Source organism: Mixophyes fleayi, chromosome 4 (assembly GCF_038048845.1).
Source record: "Mixophyes fleayi isolate aMixFle1 chromosome 4, aMixFle1.hap1, whole genome shotgun sequence".
Classification (NCBI taxonomy): domain Eukaryota; kingdom Metazoa; phylum Chordata; class Amphibia; order Anura; family Limnodynastidae; genus Mixophyes; species Mixophyes fleayi.
In genome coordinates this window covers 106266838-106290970 of record NC_134405.1, presented here as the reverse complement: position 1 = coordinate 106290970, position 24133 = coordinate 106266838, and the positions used below count along the sequence as shown (strand labels likewise).

Sequence of the window (24133 nt, the reverse complement as noted above, 5' to 3'; positions counted from 1 at the left end):
AAAAGTCCTGCCAGTGCCTACTGCTACGAAAAACTCCTGTCCTAGAGCTTGCAAAATTGGCTTGAAGACTCCTCACTACCTTTCTGGTAGACAGGGGGGACCCTTCAGAAAACTTCCAAGTCTGCACATGTCACAGATGGACAGGAAACCCGCTGAGGGGAGGAAGGGGCTTTTAAACTTGTCCTTTTTCTTGTCTAGAAAGAAGTGAGAGGAATCCATCATTTTTGGTGGTGTTCTGGGAACAAACTAAAAATATTGGTTATTTGGAACAATTTTAGTAGTCTATAATTATTTTTTCTATATTAACCCAAGGCAGACCTGCAAAAGTGGTTTTATCAATGACTTCAAAGCTCATTCATCCACAATTACCCATCAACTCAAAGTTAATAAAATAGTCATAAGCCATATCATATGTACAATCATTTATTAGATAAGGAAGAAATTTCACTAGTATTTACATAGTGCAAAAAGCTGTTATTACTCCAAAATGAATAAAAATAGAATTATCCTTCATACAGAAAAAAACCTTCATTTTTATTAGGAATACAAGTTCCTATATAAGGAAGAGAAAATTTGAATATTTTGTGTTTTTTTTGTTTCCCATTAGGAGCAAAGTGATGAGACCAAAGTACATGTATACATGTCAAAAAGATTTTAACAAGTAATCAAAAAAGAATAAAGCCAGCACTTAAAAAGAATGAAATGCAAGTAAAAAGAGCAAAAGCAAAACAAAACTAATCACAATCAAATATGTTACTACTAGAAATGCATGAATGTCTTTTACAAAGCATGCCAATAATAAATGAGCATATTTTAAAATGAAGGACTTGTTGGCACTACTAAAGATGTTGCAGGTTTATTGTACCTTATTAATAATTTAGGTATATGGTCATTTATTTCTGGCTGAATTTGCCACACCATGTCTGAGAGGTACGATAATACTTTGCAGGATTACATTTCAGTAAACAATACCAGTAACACTTATATGAACAAGGGATTGAAGTCAAGTTAATTTCACTGGATTCATCCTAAACGAGCACAATCATTACAAACGCTTAGGAACCTATGCAATGTTACACCGATTCATTGACAATCAACATGTAAGACATTTTATACATAAATTTGATCTAAGCCTCTTAGTTTTTCTTTTTTTCCTTTTTACAGATAGCTTTAACCTTCATACTTTTTATTTTTAAAAAACGACCAATGCAACGGTAACGGAAAAATATGGAAGACCAACACTAAACGAACATTCAGAGTTAATTTATATATATATATATTATATACACACATACAACCTACTGAAATTGATCATTCGCAAGACACTAAATTATTGAATAGATGCATAACTCACAGAAATAATTAAAGGAGGCTGTAGGAAATGGACCTACTGTATTGAGCTAGGGTAAATTTTCTGATGTATGACCAAGTACCAATCTTCCCTTAAAGGACAATTCAACATTGTGCTTCACTGCAAACAGCCCTAAACATTGCATCTTTGTGGAGGTCCAATGTCTACAGTCCAGCTGGAGCTGAAGGAGGTTCAAGGAGAGGCATACAGGTACATTTTGAAAAAGATTAATCCATTTTTTTTAATTTCTACACCCACTAACTTACACTGTAAGTAGTCACAGCACTTTCCCTTTCTGACAAGTTCGCCAAAATAAGGAGGAAAATTGGTTAAAAACCAATTGAAAACATCACCTAGCTAAATACTGTCGCCTCTCAAGATCAAGAATTATTTAAAACTGTAGAGACAAAGAAAACCAAATGAATTTTCTCTTTGAAATGTTACCTGTCTGTGTTGAAAGTTCAAAATTCTATCATTTCTACAAGCAAGACGACACTTGAAATATACAGGGCTAAGGTCTGTCATGTACCACTCATGATTAAGACGACCTCAATCCTTACCCTTTGTAGTTTCAAGAATTTATTTCTGGAGCAGTAGGTAGATCTACTTCAGAAAATCTGAACAATAAACTAGTCACCAATTGGAAAGCAACGTTTAGAAGTATTCCCATAGGTAACTGAAGAATGCTTACAACCTAGCACCTTACATTATAATTTTCAAATATTTAAATACAAATAGACATGTTTATAAAAGGTGTAAAAGTAGAACTAGTAAAACAGTTCTCAAAAGATTTTTACTGGTTTTGTAGACTCTTCTGACGCAATATGTACATGTTTTACATAATGTTCCTTTGTTGGTAACATCTACCAAGCATGTTTGACAGACAAACATCATCGCTCTTCTAATTACATGTAAACAACATAAACCACCTTCAAACCCACGCCATATATTTTGATGCAGATACAAAAGAACAACTAATGCGGCACGACAGTAATTGATTACTCATGGTTAGTCTAAGAATAGAAGTAATCATGTCAGTCACATTGGGTCAAATTATTTTTAAAGTGGTTGCCAATATGCGCTATTGAAATCTGCTAAATAATGGGGTTAGTTCACAATATGACATAGGTGGTAAACATTGTTTCTCTTTGTTTTTGGTCTGGGGGCATATCTAGTTAAAAATGTCTGTCAATTGCCTAGTTGTATTTGAAAATGATTTTCCTCTAGCGGTGTCAGAAGTCTATATAAAATTAGCAACCTAAAAAGGGGTGTAGAACAGATTATGGGAAATACTGCGGTTAAAAATGTACATCCTGACCGCAAAACTATTCAAACATAACACCACCCTAAACATAATGTAAAAAAAAATAATCACATACAGGTTAGAGGTGTCCAGACTTGTCAAACTTATATTAACAAAAGATATAGATATTTACAATAAATTAGCATTCAATGGAATCAAAAACAAGCAACTTATTGAAATGTTTGCATTGACGAAAATCTAAGGTTCTAGATTTGTCATTATACTTAAAGCACAAATGCTAAAATCTGGATACTGGAATTGCAACAGGACTGCCAGACTCAGAAGATGACACTGTCTCAACTAACAAATAACATTTTGATAGCTACACAATGAACCAAGAGTTAAAAACAAAACAAAATGTAGGTTCCCACTGCATCAAAATGTGATTTCAAAAATGTGATAACCATAAAGGAATTAGTTTTTTCATGGAAAGGGATAATTAGGTACAGCCACAGAATCAAGTTAAAGTGTAAATATTTATATTTTAAGATGCAGAATCAAATAAATGTGTCAAACTGGTGCCATTAAGTCAATAGTAATCATTCCTTTTCTCATAGCATGTTAGATACCAACAATGAACTGCAGGAATCTTACATTATGGAAGGATAATTGGTGTTATTAGTGTGTGGGTGAACAAACCTTACACTTAAACATTCATCAAAACTCCCTCTAGTGCTGAAGTACTGAAAAAGCAGCAAGAATTCAACTGAACAATTAACAACAAAGAACATTATTTGCATGGAATTAAATATAGTTTAAACATTTTAACAGTGCAAAACATTGAGATGACATAGGTACGGGAATTGCTGCAACTATCCCAATAGTTATGTTCTGTCAGTGGACCAATTCCTGAGTATCTGGGGGGAGGGTGTTTTATTTTTTATTTTTTATTTTTTTTACTTAAAATTGGAGTTAGAGCTCTCTTTTAGTAAAGACCTTCCACTACTTTGTGTATGTGAACCATTTCTGGCAAGCTTTTCTGCAGTCTGTTCCTTGCAATCAACAATCGGTTCTACGTGTTCCGACGACTCCACATCATCCTCTTCACTCTGCTCAATGTTATCTTCTTCTGGGCTGTTCACAAGTTGCAGGTTTTCCATAGTTCTCTGGGTTTCGGACACCCAAGACTCTATCCTGCTGACTGATGTAGGTTCCTGGTGGTATTCATCATCATCTTCGTCCTCGTCATCATCGTCCTCCAGCATTTCTGGCACCAAAGTGCTAGTTGTACTTATAATGGACGAATTGAGGACATCTCTGCCACTTCCATCCCATGATCCGGTTTCAGTACTCTGCTGAGAAGCCCATTCCAGATTGTCATCTGGTTTTACCTCTTCTTTGTCAACAGGCGTTAACTTGCCAGGTTTGGAAACAGAGGTCGTCACGCTAAGTGCAGTCATCGGGAGTTTATTAACATTGCTTTTATCAGATTGGGCATTAATTGTGTGGTCTGCAGCCATTGTCCTCACAGAACAGTCTTCATTTTCTGATGTTTCAACACCATCAGATGTTTCTACCATACTTCTCCAATTTGTTTCTGTGAAAACAAAACAAATACACAAAAAGGATTAATTAATAGTCTATGATCATTTTTCATTATATAATGCTGGTACTTCCCAAACCAAATTTAAGGTCCCCAAGTCAGTCAATGATTTGTAGATCTCCTCACAGAACATCAACTGAAGCTGTTTGCTAGAATAATAATTTATCCAGGAGGTGAAGATCAACACAACAAGAGGAATCAGAAAAGAATTTTATGTATATTGATGTTTTTGACTGAACCAATAAACACCAACCTGGTCACATAATCAGTAATGCATAAAATTGTGTTGAACCTGGTGCCAAATAATAAATCTGATGGTTCCCAGCCACATTTGTTTAAAACACTGGATACGATTTGTTGAGCTGCTCCTAAATGTATCATAATTCTATTATAAATATAGAGCAATTGAGAAGGCTGTGTGGGATGTCAATACAAGTACTTTTACAATGAATCTGCTACATCCTAAGTAGATCTTCCATGATCAAAAACTCACCGTAGTCCTTTTCATTGACTTCCGATATAGGTTCAGAGATGACACTACAGAACGAAATTGCGCTGGCTGCAGAGGGATTACGTGAATGACCCATGTGATGTGGAACCTTTTTAACATTCTTCAAAGCTTCCTCAGCTTGCTCCTGCTCCATTGAAGCTACCATATCTTTGTATGCCTTTCTAGCTTCTTCTGTCAGTGACACCAGGTTATTAAATAAACCCTAGAAAGAAATACTCAATGTCAGTGAATATGGTAATATAGTTTGCTAGAAGAGTAAAAAAAACAGGTAAACTTAGTGCTGCATTTACCATCACTCAACTCAGCATGTATTACTACTAAAACTTGATTTAAAGGAAAACTACAATGAAAATTTTCTGTACTTTACTTTCAGAAGTGCTCTATAACTAATGTTCCAAAAATAAAAGGTTAAGTTAATGTCTTGATCCTGAATTGCTGTATGTATATGTCCAATATGTATTTACAAGAGGTTTGTGCATCGATTGGTTTCTCTTAGTGTTGACTCTTGCTCCATTCACTCAAATAAGCTAAACTCTCAGAAAGCAATTTTCTAATTTCTAAATGACTGCATTTCTGTGCAATTACATCAATCTACAAATTGAGCAAATATGTTACAATCAGATTGCAAGTTACACAACGAATGAATGCTTCACAAATATTACAATTTGGAGGAAACAGAGCAGAAAATGTCAGTGCACGTGTATTGTAGGGCAGTTGTAGGATAGTTAGACTTCAACTGTCTCATTCAAACAACATTTTTGTCAGCTGAAATAAAATTGGTTTGGATGAAAATTTCCCACCAAAACATGATAAACATATTTTAACATCTACATCTGGTTGGATGAATTGCCAAAAAGAAATATAAAATTGTGTAGCCAGCACTAGCTGGGCTCAGTCAACTAGGCTATAAACAGAATCTGCTCATTAGTAATAATGCAGCTGCTGAAAGTACAATAAATGTGACAATAAATTTACATTGAGTTGCAAAAATCAACAACTATTGACCTTGGAAAAGTATCTCAAATGAAATCATGTTGTTTGTACATTTATATTTTATCTATGCTATTTGTATACAAAGCTGTTGGCATGAAGGTCCTTGAATAACTCAGAGAATACTTCTGACTAAAGTGGCAAACACCGACTGATTCTGTCGCTCGACCCAAGAATGAAAGGACGGGGTCTTTGTCCAATTTCGGCAAATCAGAAGAGATCTGTCCATCTGTCTCCAGAATCAAAGGGGTGTAACACTTTCAGTGTCATGGTGATCAGAAGATGGCTGCACATACATGCCAGTAGCAGTCACAGGCTGAACGCATTTTCCACCATACCCCATAATACTGATTTCAATCAGATCATTATCTGGCATATCAGTTGTTTTGGGGCCAAATGAACAATATTGACTATGATAGCACAGTGTATGACTATCTCTGGTCTAACGAAGGATGGTATGTTTACAAAACCTGCAAATATGTTGATAAGCAAGTGAGGTTTATTTAATAAATGGGGACTGCACACTATATTTTACATTCAAGTATAACATTAATGTGTACTAGAGTATCAATAACTCACATTATGTCGTTATAGAGAAGAAACCTTGAGGGTAACCTATAACATCAACAAGGTTATAATACAGAGCCAATACAAATAATCACTCATTAAAGAAGTGGAATGCAGGTGGTCACTGGGGTGGTGTATAAAGCACTATTTTACATAAGCACATGACACTCCATCATAAAGTGTACAAAATGATTGTTTTCTTCTTACCTCGGCACCAGAGTAGCTGAAGATGCCCACAACACTGACAGGCACCAATTTGTTTACACAGCGCCCCAGCGCTTTCCTTCCCAGAGCAAAAACAAAGGGAATTTCTTGCTCCCTGGCCATAGCTATAACATTATAGAGGGCCTCATCCAGTCCACCTGTGGAAAGACACAGCAGATCTTCCATCTATGACAGTCTGTGATACTACTACCTAGTGATATATAAAGTGCTAGGGAATATGCAGATGCTATATAAATGTCAATAATGATAATGATATAACTAGATTACTATCCACCTTCTAAGTAACGTACAACAAAACTAATGATCAGTACACTGGCAGGCTTATTCAGGAAAATCGTTGTTACTTGCCATGCTAACCACAATGGAAATGTTGTTTATTTCAAAACATTAACTTTCCTGTTATATATAGACTTTTTATATAAGATGTCTGGGGAATACACTGGATTTCTGGAGGGACACCACTTCCTTTATACTTCCCCTAATAAAAGATTTGGAAGACCTAGGGAAATAATACAGAACCATACCTGGCCTATGCAATCAAACAGTTTTGTTTTAACAAATGTTGCAATACGTCCCATAAACTGTAGCCATTTCACTCTAATCTATAATATAAATGTCTAGTGGCGTGTGTAAGTCTGTCTGTGTGTGGAAAATATAAAACCAAGCTGCAGCGCCACCTGCTGGGCGGAGTTATACACTGACCTACTAAATTCTTAGTGTGTGTGGGGAAAAAAATTCAGAAAGGGCTGAAATTTGGTATACTAAGATGTTTTTAATTTGTTAATTTAATTTGAATAATTGTTAAAAGTGTTTATAAAGATGTAAAAAAATATATATATATATTTCTTGAAGGAGAAGTGACAGTTGGGAGTGGTTGCCGGGGGTGACAGTGGGGAGTGGTTGGTGGTTGAAGCCTGGGCTATGGCCCAAATGCATGACAAGAACCTTTTTAACACCTTAAGTAGCTTGATTTGACTAGAATGCATGAGTATCATGCACGGGTTAACTTGTATAAAATAAGTATCAAAATAAAAAACAACAACAGCTTGTGAAATAGAACAAACCTTTTGACTGTATTTTCTCACAATTTGGAGAAATAATAACACACTTTATCTTATTTAACTTCATATGCTTGGTGACTTCTCGCAAACCCATAACGAGTCTTCTCTTTGACTTGGCTTTCATAGGGTCTTTCTGGTATACTCGCTCTTGGAAACTGACCAGTTCTTGTAACAACACAGTCACACATTCATCAATTTCCTTACTTAGAACTTGATTGCAATACCTGGGAAGTATGAGAAACAGACAAAACTGTGTGAAAGGAGAACTAAATGTTCAAATAAAATCTATAAAGAAACAAATATATACACTATATTATAATATATACATATAGACACACATACTGCACGGCCTATACACAATTACTCGTTATATACGTGCTACTAATATACATAAGTGCTTGAAATGAATGAGAATTTGGCATGTGATGTCAGCCATTGTGCCATTAATCACACATATGAAGAAATCCACCAGCACACCTTCATAAAATTGTAATCTGATGTTTTAGGATTTATACTCCCTCTCTATTATGACAAATCTGAGTACCTAGAGAAAATAGTATTAAGGAATGCATCCCAAAACACTGTTTAGACATCAATATCAGTTTTGTAAAGATCTACAGAGTATGACAACCATACTCCCGTGTCCTATTAGTACTAGCATAATAATAATAATAATAATAATAATAATAATAATAATAATAATATAGAGTGTCAAGGTTAGTGCAGAATGACCGGTGTGCCCATTTGTTCTTATTAGACTTTACATCACCATTTGGTAAGATTACCACTAGCAATCTGCTAATTTGGGTGTTACTCTGCCCCAGCCAGTGTTAACAGGTAAAAGCACTACTATTCTCTTGAGGCAAGTTAAGCATCCTGTCAATGGGCACGTGCGAGATTAAATCAGTCAGATGAGATATCTGCACTGGGGCAGCAGAAATACATGAATATTCAGTGCCCTGTCAGATATTTCAAATGCAAAGAGGACATCATGAGGAGTATCCCAAAATGTAAGCAAATAGAATCAACAACATCATTAGTGACCTATTAGTTTGCTAAAGTTAAGCAATCATAAGATTGTATTGTAAACCGACAGGTCCTCTAACCCATCAACTGTATAACTGTATACTGCATCTGTATTAAGGATCCCAATGTTAAAAAGAAAAAATATTAACGTTTCCAGAAATGTAAGTCTCTTAAGCACATCATTTACACATATGAATACACATTAACAACTTAATTTATGCAGTCATTACTATAACAAATAAAACAACGTTTGCTGTTTCTATATCACATTTAATACACTAAAATAAAACCATGCATTATTTACTTACTCTCTGAACCTCTTGCTGTGGATTTTGGTGATGGCAGAGGAAGCCATGGGACTGCCAATACCAGAACTTGCTGGTGAGCCCTGAGACACAGGAGTCATGCAATAGGGGGAATTCTGACTTGCTGGGGACAGAGAGGTATCACTTTGTGCCTCTAAAGGAAAATAGAATTGGAAAGATCAGCACACTTCATTATGGAGGTGAATAAAAAAAAAACATGAACAGCATAGCTAATTGGCAGTGCATTAATTGGAGATTTGCTGCTGTGAGAAATTAACTTAGAATGTGCCCCCAAAATCTGCTCTAGAGACGTCTAGCAATGCTGACTCAACAGCACGGTTTGGTGGGGAATTTAACAGAGGCAATCTGTCTTGGCATCTGTGTTCCAGAGGCCCTTTGTATGCTTGTAGTGCTAGCGTAAGTAAATACTATAGTGGGACAACCTGGCTCTATTTTAATTATACATTTCCTGCAAAATGGCTGATTACAACAACAAAAACAAAATCAGCGGAAGGTAAATTCTAAAAATGAGATTTGAGTTCTTTAACAATTGTAGCAGTGATAGGGATAATATAGACTGCAATATATTTACAGAACATGGGTATTAACCACCATATGTCAGGATGCGAAATACACGTTTTATTTTTTGTGGCCTCCCAGTTATGTCAGACAGGTTTACCTTTTGGGCTCCCAAACAATTTTTTGCCCTTTCAAAATGTAAACGTTATATTTTCCAACAAGTGCAAGTTCGTTTTAACTCTCTCTCTCACTAATATTAGCTAATGTCAGAAATACAACTATTGTTAATACTGTCCTAATAATGCCAACTTTAGATAACTTCTTCCATTACCTTAACAAATACATATATACTGTAACTGCATCCCCAACCACCCTCCCCTGTAATTCTATTACCACCACCTGCAGGCCTACCCTTCACCTCTCCTTTGCCAGTCCAGTCGTCCCCCTAAGCCCTCTAATTCATCTGCATATCTCCCTCCTCCTCCCTAGCTGCTTCTTACTGCATACACAACTGGGGGACAGAAGAGGGGAAGTCCCTAGTATCACACATACTATGCTGCTGCCCTGGGTCATTTACAGGCAGTGAACACCGGAGTGCCCTGCTCAGAGCCAATCAGTGATGCCAACCAGCATTCCCTCATCTACTCACTGCCTGTGTACAAAGTAAGAAGTGAATTACAGGGAACGGGGAGGGCAGGGAGCCTGCGTGCAGCAACATAGTGGGGTTTGACTAGACATTCCTGGAAGGAAACAATAGGGTTTACACTGCAAATTAAATTGTCCTGACAGTGGGACGTCACAACCTCTTTCAAATTCTGCAATGCACAAGATAATAACGAACTAAGTTGCTACAACTTGTCATGTTTCAATCATCATCATTTAACAAAGAGCATAGAGCTATACAAGTGGGCAGATTACACATACACATTTATAAAACGGTCAAAAAATAGCAGACAGATCACTGCCTGTGTAAGATTACAATCTAAAAAGAGTTACACAAAAGATATGAGAAGTAATGGCTAGTGTGATTGAGGGTATAAAACTGTCCCTATAGAGATACTTTAATATAGATTGACAGAAAAAACTGAGGATTTTAGGATGAAGGAAATAGAACAATGGGGGACACTTTTGCAAGGTTATGGGGGGAGTCAGATTCCAATAAGCACAGGAGGGAAGCTCCATACATGAGAGGTCATAAATGTGGGGTAGAAAGATAGATTATCGGAGTACAGGACAAGTTGCAAAGGGGTGCGTTTAAAGATCAGGTCAGAGATAAGGAGGTGACACACACAGACTAAGAACTTTTAAAAAAGGGGCAACTTAAAAGACATCTCTCTCTCGCTTGCCTTTAGGAAAATTCATGATAATGCATTGTTTCACAGTATAGAGCAGGATTAGAGAAATATAAAAAGTTGAAAAATACAGAATAATTTGATAATGTACATTTTGCGTGGACATGGCGTGGACAGAAGACCCTTATGTCCGAACATGTGTTCCAAACACTTCACATTATTGTCCAGCATTTGATATTTGCTCAAGCAACTTCAAACTTAACAAAATGATCTTATATCCCATCACCACATATGGTTTCAGTTAAAATAAAAAAGTAAACAAAAAATATACTACATGGACATTTTACTTGGTTCGCAGAGGTCTGGCCCTCTTAGCGCTCTCAGAATGTTTAAATAACCAAATGGTAAGTGGCTTCTGAACATGTTTCGTGAGTTAAGGTAAAGGGCCACAAAGTCTAAAAACCAACTTCCCTTATATTAAGGAACTACAAATAACATTCACAAATATATAATAATTGTTTTCTAATTGCCCGTCTAATGTGACGAAGGTTAAATTAGGAGAGGTGTCATTAAAATAAAAGCTCATTGGGCAGGTCCCAAGAATTAAAAATATCCAGTAACCATGGAGAATTTAGCATTGTAACATGGGAGTTTTCACCCTATTTTTTACCCTCATTTGTCTCATGAAATGGCAATTTCCAATATTCAGTTACCTTCTTGAGAAGCCAACTCCTCAGACTGATCATCAGCAAAACTTAAAGGGACATCTTTTTGCTCATCTGAACCCAAAACACTTTGATCCACTGTCAAACGTCCTTTCTTTTCTTCCCTTTCTTTTAAAATAATCTATAAGACAACATAATTACATCATATTATTATTATAGATTTGTAAGGCGCCACAGTGCTCCGCAGCGCCCTACAGTACAGAAATCAGTACATACATAAAACGGAAATACAAGGTAGACAAAATAAATACAGACATGGAAATAAAGGGTATGAAGGACCCTGCTCATTGGAGAGCTTACATTGTAAGTGGAAGAGGGCACAGCTGAAACAAGAGGAGCGAGTGTGGCTCAGAGCGGAGATTAAAACAGCTGTCAGGGTGCATTAGTGTGAATAGTGTTATCAGGCATAAGGTCACCTCTAAAAAAAAAAAGAGTTGGGTTTTCAAACAGCATCTAAAGATTTGAAGGCTGTGGGAAAGTCTGATTGAGCGTGGTAGGGAAATCCATAAGTGGGGAGAAGCACGGGAGAATCCTGGTTAATAGTTTGTTTCAGCTCTGTGTCTGCCATCAGTGTCAATCAAATCATAAAAGAAAAACCCAGGAACAGGAAGGATTTACAAAGAAACAAGCAGGTCAACCATACCAACTTCCTACAGAACTATTATTGTAAGTTTATTCAATTGCATATACAAACTATATATTTCATAAATTAAGTTTGCAAGAAGAAAAGTCACAACAGACATGTGACCGTATCCTGGTGACAGCAGAAAAAAAAAAAAGAGCAGAATCTGGTCTGTGGGCCTCCAGTTAGTAAACATCATCATTTCAATAGCCGAGGGACTTGCATCCTACATACTACTTTTTTGTCTTACAGGACTCCAAATATCAGATAACTTACCTTTTTAAGTGCAGTTGGACGTTTTAGTTTTGGAACTTCTTTTTCTTTTCCCCTTTTGACCCGAGGAGCAGTGGAGTCCAAAGGGTTTGGAGAACCCACCAGTGTTTGGGCCTTTGCAAATAAGTTTCTGTTTGTGTTTTCTTTGGTGTGAAATGGGACCGCGCTGCCAACTGAAGAAAACACATTTGTTTGCAGTCAGTATGACCCAACATTTATTTATTAGTTTGTTATTGATCTTAAAGTAAAGGAGGAGGAATATAGTAAAATAAATGGAAGTGTGGGATAAGGGAAAGGTACTAGGGTGAACATCAAGTCAGACAATAAATGTTAAAACACAGACTCTCAGCAACAAATGTCTATGTTAACAACATGATCCGTGCAGTGAGCATATGGTAGCAATGTACATATCATAAGAGACACAGGTTAAAATGTAAATGATTAAACACCATCTCTTGACATTAGTCTTCGACCTCTGTGCTATGACCATTATCCCCATTCATTTTTGGGGATGACGCTCAAGTAAAATACTTCTGCCCTGTAGTTTCCATTTCAAAACTTCTTTCCTCTTTCACTTTATATATTCGTGAAGGGGTAGGGTCTTAGCCTAGAGCGGCTGTAGCCCAGCAATGGAATGAGGATATGCCTGGCAAAATATATATGTTATGGGACGTGAAAGTAATCACAGGGAATTGAAGAAGAGCTGTCTCAAGGGTAACAACACTTTTAAACCAGAGGACAAAATACCTACACCAAAAACTGGGGCATTAGGCACAGAGTGAAGGCCTGTGATTTACTGTTCTCTCATAGCATTTAGTGTATATATTATCAGTTAACTAAAAAGCAAAACTAATCTGTTTCTAAAAATTACCATCAATATAAAATATCTATAAAAAAAAATACATACAAAAAAGATAGGGAGCCAGAATAGTGTAATATTGTTAAAGTAACAACACTTGTATGTCAATTTACATGTGCCTCAAATGGATCAAAGGCTCAAGCACCATAGTCCATATTAATCCCAATCTCATAACACTTTAGGAGATGGGACATAAATTGTGCAAAACAAGCAAAAGGGTCAGAACAGAGATTTTTGTGCTATAACCATGCACCGAACCCATATGTGAATATGCGTACCAAAGGTAAGGTCTTTATAGCTTATCTGAAGTAGTTCTGCCGTCCTTGTATATTCGATATCATTTGCGGACATGGAACATCAGAGTAAAGAACCATATAGTGTAGTATTTTAAATCCACAATTTATTTGGGCAAGACTCCATATGCAGTAATACAGATAAGCTTTTCCTTTTTTATACCATGTGAGTGCAATACCTATTATTGTTTTGTGCAATAAATTGTGTATTATTTCGGAACTACCATCTGACATCGGATATTGTGGTCGCCTGTGCCTAAATCAAGTGTTTAGAGACTTTATTTATTTTTTTAATTCTGGACACTTGGACAAAACAATAGAGATGAAATACCAGTGTAGGATAAAGGTCGTGTGTTTGTGATTTGACGAGCCTTCATTGCTTGTTGCTGTCTCTCCAGTTCTGCCAGCATATCCCCTAGGTCTAGCTGTACTGGAGTCTTGCTCTTCTTTCCAGATGCTTTAGATAAGGCTTCCTGTGGTACAAACATTGAGGTCATAAAAGTCACAGTAATACAAGGAGCTATTATTTCAAGGTGTTCAATTTGTATTAAATAACATTGGATCGGGACATGATGTGACTGTCAGTAATCTGGAGTTTGAAGCCATGAAAAAAAATTACATTCACTTGAGTTTAAAGAGATAAATTGTAAAAAAAAAAACCCTCAATATGGATTCTGGGTTTTATTTTTAAAAAGTTCCTGGCATCTTCAGTGACTACGTGGAAAATGAAGGAGCCTGTGCAACAGCAGATCAGAAAAATCTCAGGGTTACTGGTTTTGTGGCAAGGTGTAGGGTCTGTAGAACAGCCTATATTACATAAATAAGAGGATGCAGTTTTTTCATAGCCTGTGCATAAGACTATGCATATGCATTTCAGCTGTACTAGACAATTAAGCCATGGTCAGTTTTGTGGTCAGAGTGATGACAACAGATTAATTTTAAATCTTACAGTGACACTGCCAAAATTTTACGACAAACCTGGAGTTTTTTCTGTTCCATGCTAATCTCAGAGTATTCCTGGGCTGTGGCCAGTGCAGCAGCAAGAGCCTTCTTCTTCTGACTTTTAGCACGCTTTGGTACTGAAGTTGTGATGGGGATTGGTGTCTGAACAATGTTAATAGGAGAATTGTCAGGTAACTCATCCAACTGGAAAGAAAAGAGTGTGTTAATGAACTGCATTGGATGCACGATTTACATATTCACCACGTAATGTACAGAGCACATTATCTAAAATGATACTAAACAAAGTCATGGTAACCTCTACGTACCACTTTAGCAGCTATCTTTGGCTGAGGGTTTTCATTTCTAGAACTCCCATTGCTGCTGCTCAATTCTGGAAATTCATCTTCATCCTAAACAAGGAAAAACAAGAGGATAAGGTATCGGTCTATGGAAGAGAGGTGAAATGGAAATAAATCACAAAAAAAAACAAGGTACAAGTCAAGGTGTTGGTAACTTTTAAGTTTTCAGCCCCAATTTACTCCAGACACATTGCATGCAAGGAACAGAAGGTGATTAACAGAGTAAAAAATTCAAATTAGGCTTTACTGCCAATAGAAAGAATAGAAACATAACTAATAGGACAGTGATGGGCAACCTGATGCACTTAAAGGGCCGCAAATGCCTTCTAACCTTCAAAAAGGGCAGCATATTATCAACCACATATCAGCCACTAGCGCCCCTCAGACTTTCTACATTCTACTCACACCTCCCACTTGCCAGGAAATGCCTTACATGCCCTCAGATCCCATATCTACTCCAAAGATCCCTATAAATTGCTCTTTGAAACTCAATACCCCCTTCATGCCCCAATTACCCACACATGCCACTCAGACCCCTAATTTAGTCACTAATTGGGCTTATTAGATTAGTACTGGGTGGACAATGGTAATTTCCTGTTTATATTGTCATTTCCCACAACCCTTGCTCCCCCAATTAAATGTGCCGAGTGACTTCCCCGAACTATGTGATGCAGGTCATGTCATGTAGAAGCAGGCTACTCAATTAAAGCTCAGTCTTATTCTCTGTTTAATGACACAGATTCGTCAGCTTGTATTCTGTAAGAGCAGGGGCTGTGGGTGAAGCTCAGGATTTTTAAAGCAGAGAATAAATCAAATTGTGTGTGGGTGGGTGATATAGAGCAGCTATAGGTTCACCTATTCTGCCCCCTATTGTGTGTGCGTATGTGTTTTTCCTTAATGTTTAAGACAAGTCTTAACACTTTTGTCTCCTGCACTCCTGAATTATTTTTCCAGTATGAGACTCCAACACAACTGCTACAGACTATGCCATGGATCTAGCACCCTTTCTGTAAAAATGGGTGTTCCTTTTGTTACCTTACCTATTTTCCATTAATTTTCAAAAAGTTGCCCCTTGTCTCTCCTTGTACTTACAATGCTCTTATTTTATTTTTTTTTAAAGACTGCCTTTCTGAACGCTGATAATACTTCCGATATATTGAACTGTTTCTAGCATATCACCTCTGTCCTTACTCTCCTCTAAGCTGTACATGTTCAACCCTTGAAGTCTTTCCTGATACGTATCTGCCAATATCTATTCCTATACAACCAAGTATTCTATGGACTTTTCCAATGGCTGACTACAATGCTTTTCTCTATATCACTAAGCATTTGTTTTACCACTTAAGAGTTATCAACCCTGTTACAAATCTTGTGAAAAAAAAAAAAAGACATAACCTAGCTTGCAGACCAGAAAGTAATATCAATCTAAATGCATTCTAATTTGCAAGGATAAGTGATTTTTTAAATAATGTTAACCTTAGTCAAATGAGAAATATTTATGTGAATCTCTGTAAGAGTGGCAATTGACAGGTGCAGTACCGGAACAATAGCGCCGTAAACTAAAAAAATACATCACTAAATGCAAAAGAACATTGTGCCAGATATGTTTACAGAAGGAAGAGAGAGCCAAAATCATTCTCCAAGGAAGCGACATTTGTTATAAGTGCCAATATAACAGCGCATTAGAAAGAGACTTGATCACAGAAAAAAAAATTATTATATAAAACTAGTCCAAGATTCTTAACACCCATACAATTGTGAGAAAACCCCCCAAAAAGAAAGAAGGCTAAAACCCGATTCATAGTTGAATGAATGTTATTTGCCTGAACAACACACAGTCTATGAAATACAATGTCCAACTGTGGCTTTAATATTTTAATTCCGACAAACTGGGGAAAAAAGGAGCTCGGTCCTTTATTGGTCCATTTAATCCTCTTCATTTGTACTCAAGTGAGCTTCCCTATTTAGTACTAATTAAGAAGACTTGGTGGATTCAGGCTTACCGAGTGGAAGATACTTCGGGGCAATACCCTTCCCCACAACAACTCCATCAAATAGATTTTATTTTATTGTGTTTTTTGTGACCTCTTGTAACACAATAAATACAAGTAAACTATAATACCTCAAAGTAGAGTTGTTCAGGGCTCTCATCTGGTCGGGTTAACTGAGCTGTGGTCCCTGGTTTATTGTCCTGCTTCCTCTGGATATTTTCTCTTCTTTCAGATGATGTGCTCTGTCCTCTCATACGGTATCCAAGCTGTGGTTAAAAAGAATAAATGATAGAACATTGTGAAAATGAAAATAAAATGCAATATGTAGATCTAGATTTAGACAGGCAAAAAAAAAAAAAAAAAAGAATGTATTTTGTGTATAATCCTACTCTGCCTATTTTAATGGGTGCAAAGGAACAGGTTCAAATAAAACAAAATCTCTCCATTGAGAAGGAGTGTTATAATAAGCCAGGCTACAACTAAACAAACATTCTCTCTATGGATAAATCTATATTTTAATGGGAGCAGAGAGGGATTAAGCACAAAGGACACAGCTATGGACAGATACTTAATCGCTCCGTTTTCCAAAGAGACAAATGCTCCACCTACATTAACCAATTACATAAACAAGGTAAGCACATTTACAAGAATGATATATAGCATGATCTTAAACCTGGAATCATTGGTAACCAAAGTGAACTGACTTTCTGTATACAAGAGTATTAGTGAAAACTCATGGTAGCGGGCTAAGGCAATAAATGTCAAATAGAAAATAGTTTTTCTACTAGGCATGTATTGCCGTATGGTAAACAAATCATCACTGGTGCATTTGTAAGTGTGTGTATATTCTTTATTATAGCTTCTTACTTTGCTTGTCTGTTAGGAACAAATCCTTGTTTGAAACTACGCTAATTGTTTTTTTACTGCCAGATATAAGTGGAATGTATTAAAAGTTAGTTCATAAGGTTGTGTATGTGCTTCCTAATTTGTCTAATAATTCTATTCTGCATGCATCCTCATTGGTCAGGTCGAAGTACATTTGTTTCATATTATTTATTATATTATTAGAATGTTACCGGAGTATTATTTCGTAGTTCAGCTGCTCTTCCCCCTCTAGAAAAAGCTTGACTTTTTTCATTCCAAGGTCTTTTCTGTGTAGCTTGGGAAGCTACAATGGTCCAGCTTCCTCCAGCTTTGAAGAGAGAGATAGATATGGTCCATGATACACCAATACACAGTCTATTATTTTTACTGTAGTTTATTTGTAATGTGACAGTGTCCTCCTGGTGCCAAACAGTGGGTAAAAGGACATGAATATAATAGGTAGACAAAATAAATGCAGATGTGAAAAAAAGGGAAGGGAGGGCCCTGCTCATGAGAAAGCGGTCAATCTAGTGATTAAAATATATTACTAATGGGTCACAATGAAAACAATATCCTCTTCTTGCTGTATAACCAAATCATCATGTTCAACAGCGATGTCACTTCTTTATGTTCATGCTCCCCCTCCTCGTCATACAACAAATAGTGAAGGATCCCTCCTACAGGACCCGTGCTAAAGGTGGCAGCTGTATATGTGCAAGTAGCCACTGCAGCTCACAGCACAAGAGGACTTCAACCACTCAGTCCTATTCAATAGAGAAGAAAATAAGCTCTCTAATCTGTTTTATTAAAAAGGACTTGAGATATTGAATCCTTCTGTATTGTTAACTGCAGTAGCTGCCTGTGCATATACTGCTCCATCCAGCTCCCCCTATTTCCTGCATGGCAAGTACAGAAAGGGCAGGTTGTAAAAAAGGTTATAGAAGTGGGCAATTCCTTTAACCGTAGAAATCCAAAAAGTTTAAATACAAGCAAATCTGCTCTTAGGAGCTACAGCGACTGGTAGCATTATTTACACAGAACAGTGTGATAAAAAGAAAAAAGTGTTGATTTACCTGTACATACTGCTGGTTCTGCAATCTGGAAATAAAGAGAGATACATATATAATCAACTACTAAGGAACAGATACTGGAGTATATAAACAACATTTCTAAGAATAACATTTTACAATTCTAAACTTGGCTATGTATTGAGGTTTCAGAACACAAACATGTGAATGTATTGTTTGCCGTTCATTGAAGACATGTAGTAAGAAAAGATAGGTTTCTATGCACACCTAACACAATGTAGAACTACCAGGTACCAAACAAATAACCATACATTAAATATTGCAGCTACACTGGAATTTGATCTTCAAATTCCAGTGTGACTACAGTATATTATCGTAGATTTGTAAGGCGCCACAGTACTCCATAGCGCTGTACAGTAGAGAAAACAGTACCTACGTAAAACGGGGACATACAAGGTAGACAACACAAATGTAGACATGAAAACAAAGGGTCTGAAGGACCATGCTTATTAGAGATATTACATTCTAAGTGGAAGAGTGGAAGAGAGCACAGCTGAAACAAGAGGAGTAAATGTGTCTCAGAGTGGAGATTGGGATAGTTGTGAGCCAAGTTGCGATAATATAGAAGCTACATGCGATATTTAAAACAGAGGCAGGAGACAAGTTAAAAAAAACGTACACTGACAGCAGCAGCAGTACAGTCCGTGTGCCTTGAACACATTGCAGCTGCCTGGCAGTGTTTTGGACTGCAGTACCCACTGTCACTGTCTATATCCGCTTCACTTGCGCCCTGCTCACTGGACGATTCTGCAGGGTGAGAAGACCGCCTACGCCGTGCTTTTGTTTTCCATGGTATTGCACCCATGCTTTCCGAAAGAGATTTGTTGGCTATTTCACTTGGAAAATCTAAAATGATATTAAAAAAAATTCTAATTTAAAATTTAGATTACAACAGTCAACTGCTTCAACACTAAAATAATGAGTTACCTGTCTGTTGACAAGCATCCACCAAGAGAACAATTTTGGACCGAGTGTCTCTGCCTGATGCACATGTTTCCTTCTGTATTGCCACACTTTTCATGGGAGGTCTTTTGCATTTAATTTGCGCCATTACTTGTTGTGGTTGCTTTCAATTATAAAAAAAAAAAAAAAAAAAAAATCAAAACAAAAACAGCTTTAATGGATATTAAGTTTTCACCATTTCATTATTCTGTGCATTATTTTCATACTGGCAAATGATTAGGTCCAGATGCACAGAAATTAATCAATTGTTGTGAACAGATTTTCCATTTCTCTACTATACAAGTGTTTCAGCTAATCTCATTGATACAAATATTTATAAAATAATGTTTATCTACTAGTGTCAAAGGAAAAGTTTGACAGAGCTAAGGAAAACGGACACCAGTGAATCGATTCTGGAGCCTTTTCTACATAGTCTACGGTTTCTGGGATAAAGTGGAGACATTTGCTTGTCATAAATATACTCATAAAACCACTTACATACATTTTATTTCTAAATATGCATATGTTGATGTCTATATAACATGTTAAGTTAATGGATATGTGTTGAGTTTAGAATGTATTATGGCTAGACATTATTACAGTTGGAGAATAATTGCAAGGTACCTCTTAGCTAGGGTAAGAAAGGTTAAGTTATTGCATGGTATTCTTGTACATTCACTATATTTCACCTGTTTTAAATGGATACTTTTAAAAACGCAGCTTATATAAAAGATATTCTATTTTGTTATACAAAAAGTCTAATCAGACATGAAAATCCTTTGAGAGCACGTGCCCAATCAATAAAAGTGTTGGCGTGGCTTTCAAAGACCAGTTTGCCTATTGCGGTCTCTTTCTGTGTGTGCCTGTGGTTTTGTTATTAGGGGGCAGAGGGTTCCTTGGTCTCCTTCTGGTATTGCTTGCCAAGAACATTACCCAATGAAGAGCCTACTGCACTCAGACCAAGGTGGAGGCAACGCGCTAACTGAGAATAGAAGTAAAGGAACCACCACAGGTCACAATACACTTTACATAGACTCCCAGCTGATGTACGGGAAAGGGAGGTGCCACATATGGTTCCATGGATGTTATATAATTCAAAATCCACGTGTGTGATTCTAGTACCTGACCCGTCTCATGGAGGTGAATCTGCAGCAAATGAGCCTTGAGAAGCAGGTAATCTAATCAAAGCATAATGGTGATTTCCCGAGATCTCAACCGGGCTGCCATAACCTTTATGAAAACCATGGTGCAGTGGCCAGACTGAACAGAATGGCCCTGTAGAAAAATAGAGATTGACCCAAGTTCAACTTTAGGCCATATATGGGTTTCTTCACCATAGGTCATAGATAAACTTGTAACATTTTGTGTGAACTTGGTACGTATGACTGTACTGCTCAGTAGAAAAAGATTGACCCGATAAGAAAACCAATAACTCTCCAAAATAAATTACATAGAATCAAATATAAAAGTGGATTGTTTATGATGAATATAGAGATTAAATAAAAAATTTCAAATCCTAATTTTTTGTGTACAGCTTAGCGACAATTTTTTTTTGAGGGAAGATGTTCATGTAATGTAGCGTAGACAAATTATATATTGTGCATCTGAGGTAAAAATGTAAGTTTTATACAATTGGTTGCACTTGAAAGAAACGTCAACTCAGGTGACTTCTTAAGCCGACAATCCCTGGACAACTTTGTGTATTTTATAGTTAACAGTTTGATTAGAAAAAAAAAAAAAAAAAATAGTTTGAGGCAATATCCTAAAACACCACAGTAAGTCTCAGACAATATGTCTCTAGTCTAGATTAAATTCAAGTACGCCCGGAAAAAGAGTATTCATAATTTATGAAATTAGCTGGGACTTTTTAAAAATTGCTTGTAGAACTGTAGTCAGTGACTATATACCGTCTACATTGCTTGCAGCTCCAGAGCAGCCTTCTATCACACAACAGTGGTCTATTTATGTCTTTTTATACCGAATTTCATCTGTTAGCAACAAGATGCCCATCATTGTGTCTCATCATTATGAATTGATGTGTAACCTAGTGTCATATCCGATTTTAAAAGAGACTACACAGCCTTTTTCAAGTGGCTGCATTATAATATATCTCTTTCCTCTTCTTCTAACGGATTTGCAAAATCTGAGAAATTCAGCTAACCCTCAGAGATGAGAACTGTGACGATCCATATTACACAAAGAAAAAACTTCTACTTCATAACATATCCTTTACTTCATTGAACTCGCTACAAGTTAATTTATGTTAACAACATTGAAGGATATGTACACTCCCTGCACTCTGTATAAAACAGCTCCCAATGTGCACTTCTACAAAGCAAGTCTGCCAAGCTGTCCGTTTATGTCTGCTTGTTTACATAGATGTATCTATCTATTCAGAATAAACTCTAGTCATTTCATGTATTTTACTCAGCTCAGTATACCTTAGAAAGTGATATATTTCAAGTGGGTTTTACTTAATCTTTAAGAAAGTCTAATTACCTGTCTTTCATCAAAACAGGTTTTTTTGGTTTTTTTTTGTTTTAATCTTATTTCAAATTAAAGGGTAATTTAGGTAAAAAAGCTGGTAACACATACCTTGTGGATAAGAGGTGGTCTGGTGGCATTTCTGCTCCGCTGACTTGATAACACATTGATTTGAGCCTGCTGGTTTGTGCGGTCACTGCAATCAATAGAGATTGCATTGACTGGGTTGGTTGTTTGAAGTGGAGTGGTGTAGGTGGTGGGAAAAGGATGATAAAATCCCATGACTTGAGCACAAGGTGCTGCTGGCATCAGCTGGTAGTACATGTACTCAGTGGACACAGGTGGTTGTGTAGGTACAATGGGATAAGCAAGATATGGCCCAGGAGTATTTGAGTTAGACTGTTGCCATCTTACATCATTAATATACAGTGGAAATTGTCTACAAAAAAAGAAACAGGAAAATTATTAGCATTTTATCAATTATTAAAGATTTTAATTATTTTAAACCTTTGGATACAAAAACTGGAAGCAAAATTTTTTATTTTTTTGGCAAGTTGGATGTCTTCTGCCAATTTGGCCAGATATTGCTCTATGTGTGGGCCAAAAACATATGCTATCAATCAACTGACCACTGTTGTTCAGTCCAAATTCACCCACACACTTTTTTCTCCCCCTTCATAAACCAGGGCCAATCCCTTAGTGGAACATAGAGAAGCCACCATTTAATCTGTCTTTCCATGGGTGGAGCCACATATTAAGGGGGAAGAAAGAGTGGATTACCTGATTGATGCAGGATCAAAATCGCTGGCTCTTACTGCAACCATAAGATCAAAACATCCACTCTACTAGTATAATGTATATTGGCCTAAAGCAGCTGAGTACACCAGGATGAAGCATTTCTGATGTGTATACAAGAGACTGGATATGAAGATTTCACTGCCAGTATGTTGATTGGGCATTTAAAAGTAAACAATCAAATTTGGTTCCAATGTTTGTCATCTAGGACACACAAACTTCCCCATGAAAGTCAGACTAGATCCAGATAGGAATGCATAAATGCAGGTCAATAGCATGTTTGAGTGTGCCACAAAGGCAATCATTTGAATATGGAGATTTATCTCCCACCTTTTTTATAATCATTCATTTCATAACATTTAATATTTGGCAGTAAACAGTGTTCCTGGCACTGAAAACACACTTATGTAATGCTATCATGACTAAGCAAATACAATCTATTTGAAAGTGAATTATATTAGCATAGTATGTACACAGAGCAGGAAGCAAAGCTCAGTTATTGTCAATCATGACATACCTGCAGGAAAAACAAGTTATAGCTTCTATTTATAGTTAGCACACTAAAGTCATAAACAGCAGGTAAGTATTTGCATATTTATAGATTGGAGGAAAGAACGCACATTACCTATTAGACTGGTTTTCCTGAACAAATGGGTAGCAGGTTATAAGGTAGCTTGGAATAGGAGTGGGTTCCAATCCACCTACATTTCCACCATCACCAGAAATAGGCATTGGGATTGTAATAGCTTCAGCCCCTTTCTTCTGTGGAACAAATGGCTCAACCTCAGCAGAGAGTTTTCCATTCTAAAAAAATAAAACAAACATCATAACATTACATATACTCATATTTTCACATTAACATTTTTTCCCACTGATCCTGTACCCATGCTCCCCCAAATCAATTCCTGGATATAGGGAAAACGTTGTTAAAAGTATGGTAAAATTACTAAGTGAAACTATCTAGCCCTTCTTCCTGACTACAGCACCCTTATTCACATAATGAAAGTTGGATATATATACTCTTCAATTGTTGAGTAAAGCCAACTTCAATTCCCATAAAGCGAATCTCAATTAATCTACATATTATTTATCATTTGAGGGATGGAACAAAATTCTTAAGAATGCAGCATTAATTCACTAGTAACCAGTAATGTCACTGAAGCATTGTGCACTGATAAAAGGACTACACTGTGTATAGGTGAC

General features: G+C 36.7%; 1 protein-coding gene across 1 annotated transcript in view; it reads right to left on the bottom strand.

Annotated features, from left to right (window-relative positions):
* Window positions 1-409: 409 nt before the first annotated feature.
* Window positions 410-24133, bottom strand: part of SECISBP2L (SECIS binding protein 2 like) — a 39474-nt gene continuing 15750 nt past the window's right edge. The window contains exons 2-18 of the mRNA XM_075207974.1: window positions 23556-23734; window positions 22247-22574; window positions 19637-19775; window positions 19329-19555; window positions 18695-18719; window positions 17834-17949; window positions 16889-17023; window positions 14734-14817; window positions 14444-14611; window positions 13797-13938; window positions 12317-12486; window positions 11407-11539; window positions 8886-9036; window positions 7555-7775; window positions 6473-6627; window positions 4691-4910; window positions 410-4191 (exon numbers count right to left, since the gene is read on the bottom strand). Coding sequence (XP_075064075.1) covers window positions 3551-4191; window positions 4691-4910; window positions 6473-6627; window positions 7555-7775; window positions 8886-9036; window positions 11407-11539; window positions 12317-12486; window positions 13797-13938; window positions 14444-14611; window positions 14734-14817; window positions 16889-17023; window positions 17834-17949; window positions 18695-18719; window positions 19329-19555; window positions 19637-19775; window positions 22247-22574; window positions 23556-23734 — 3234 coding nt within the window. The 3' untranslated portion in view covers window positions 410-3550. The remainder of the gene's footprint in view (window positions 4192-4690; window positions 4911-6472; window positions 6628-7554; window positions 7776-8885; window positions 9037-11406; window positions 11540-12316; window positions 12487-13796; window positions 13939-14443; window positions 14612-14733; window positions 14818-16888; window positions 17024-17833; window positions 17950-18694; window positions 18720-19328; window positions 19556-19636; window positions 19776-22246; window positions 22575-23555; window positions 23735-24133) is intronic.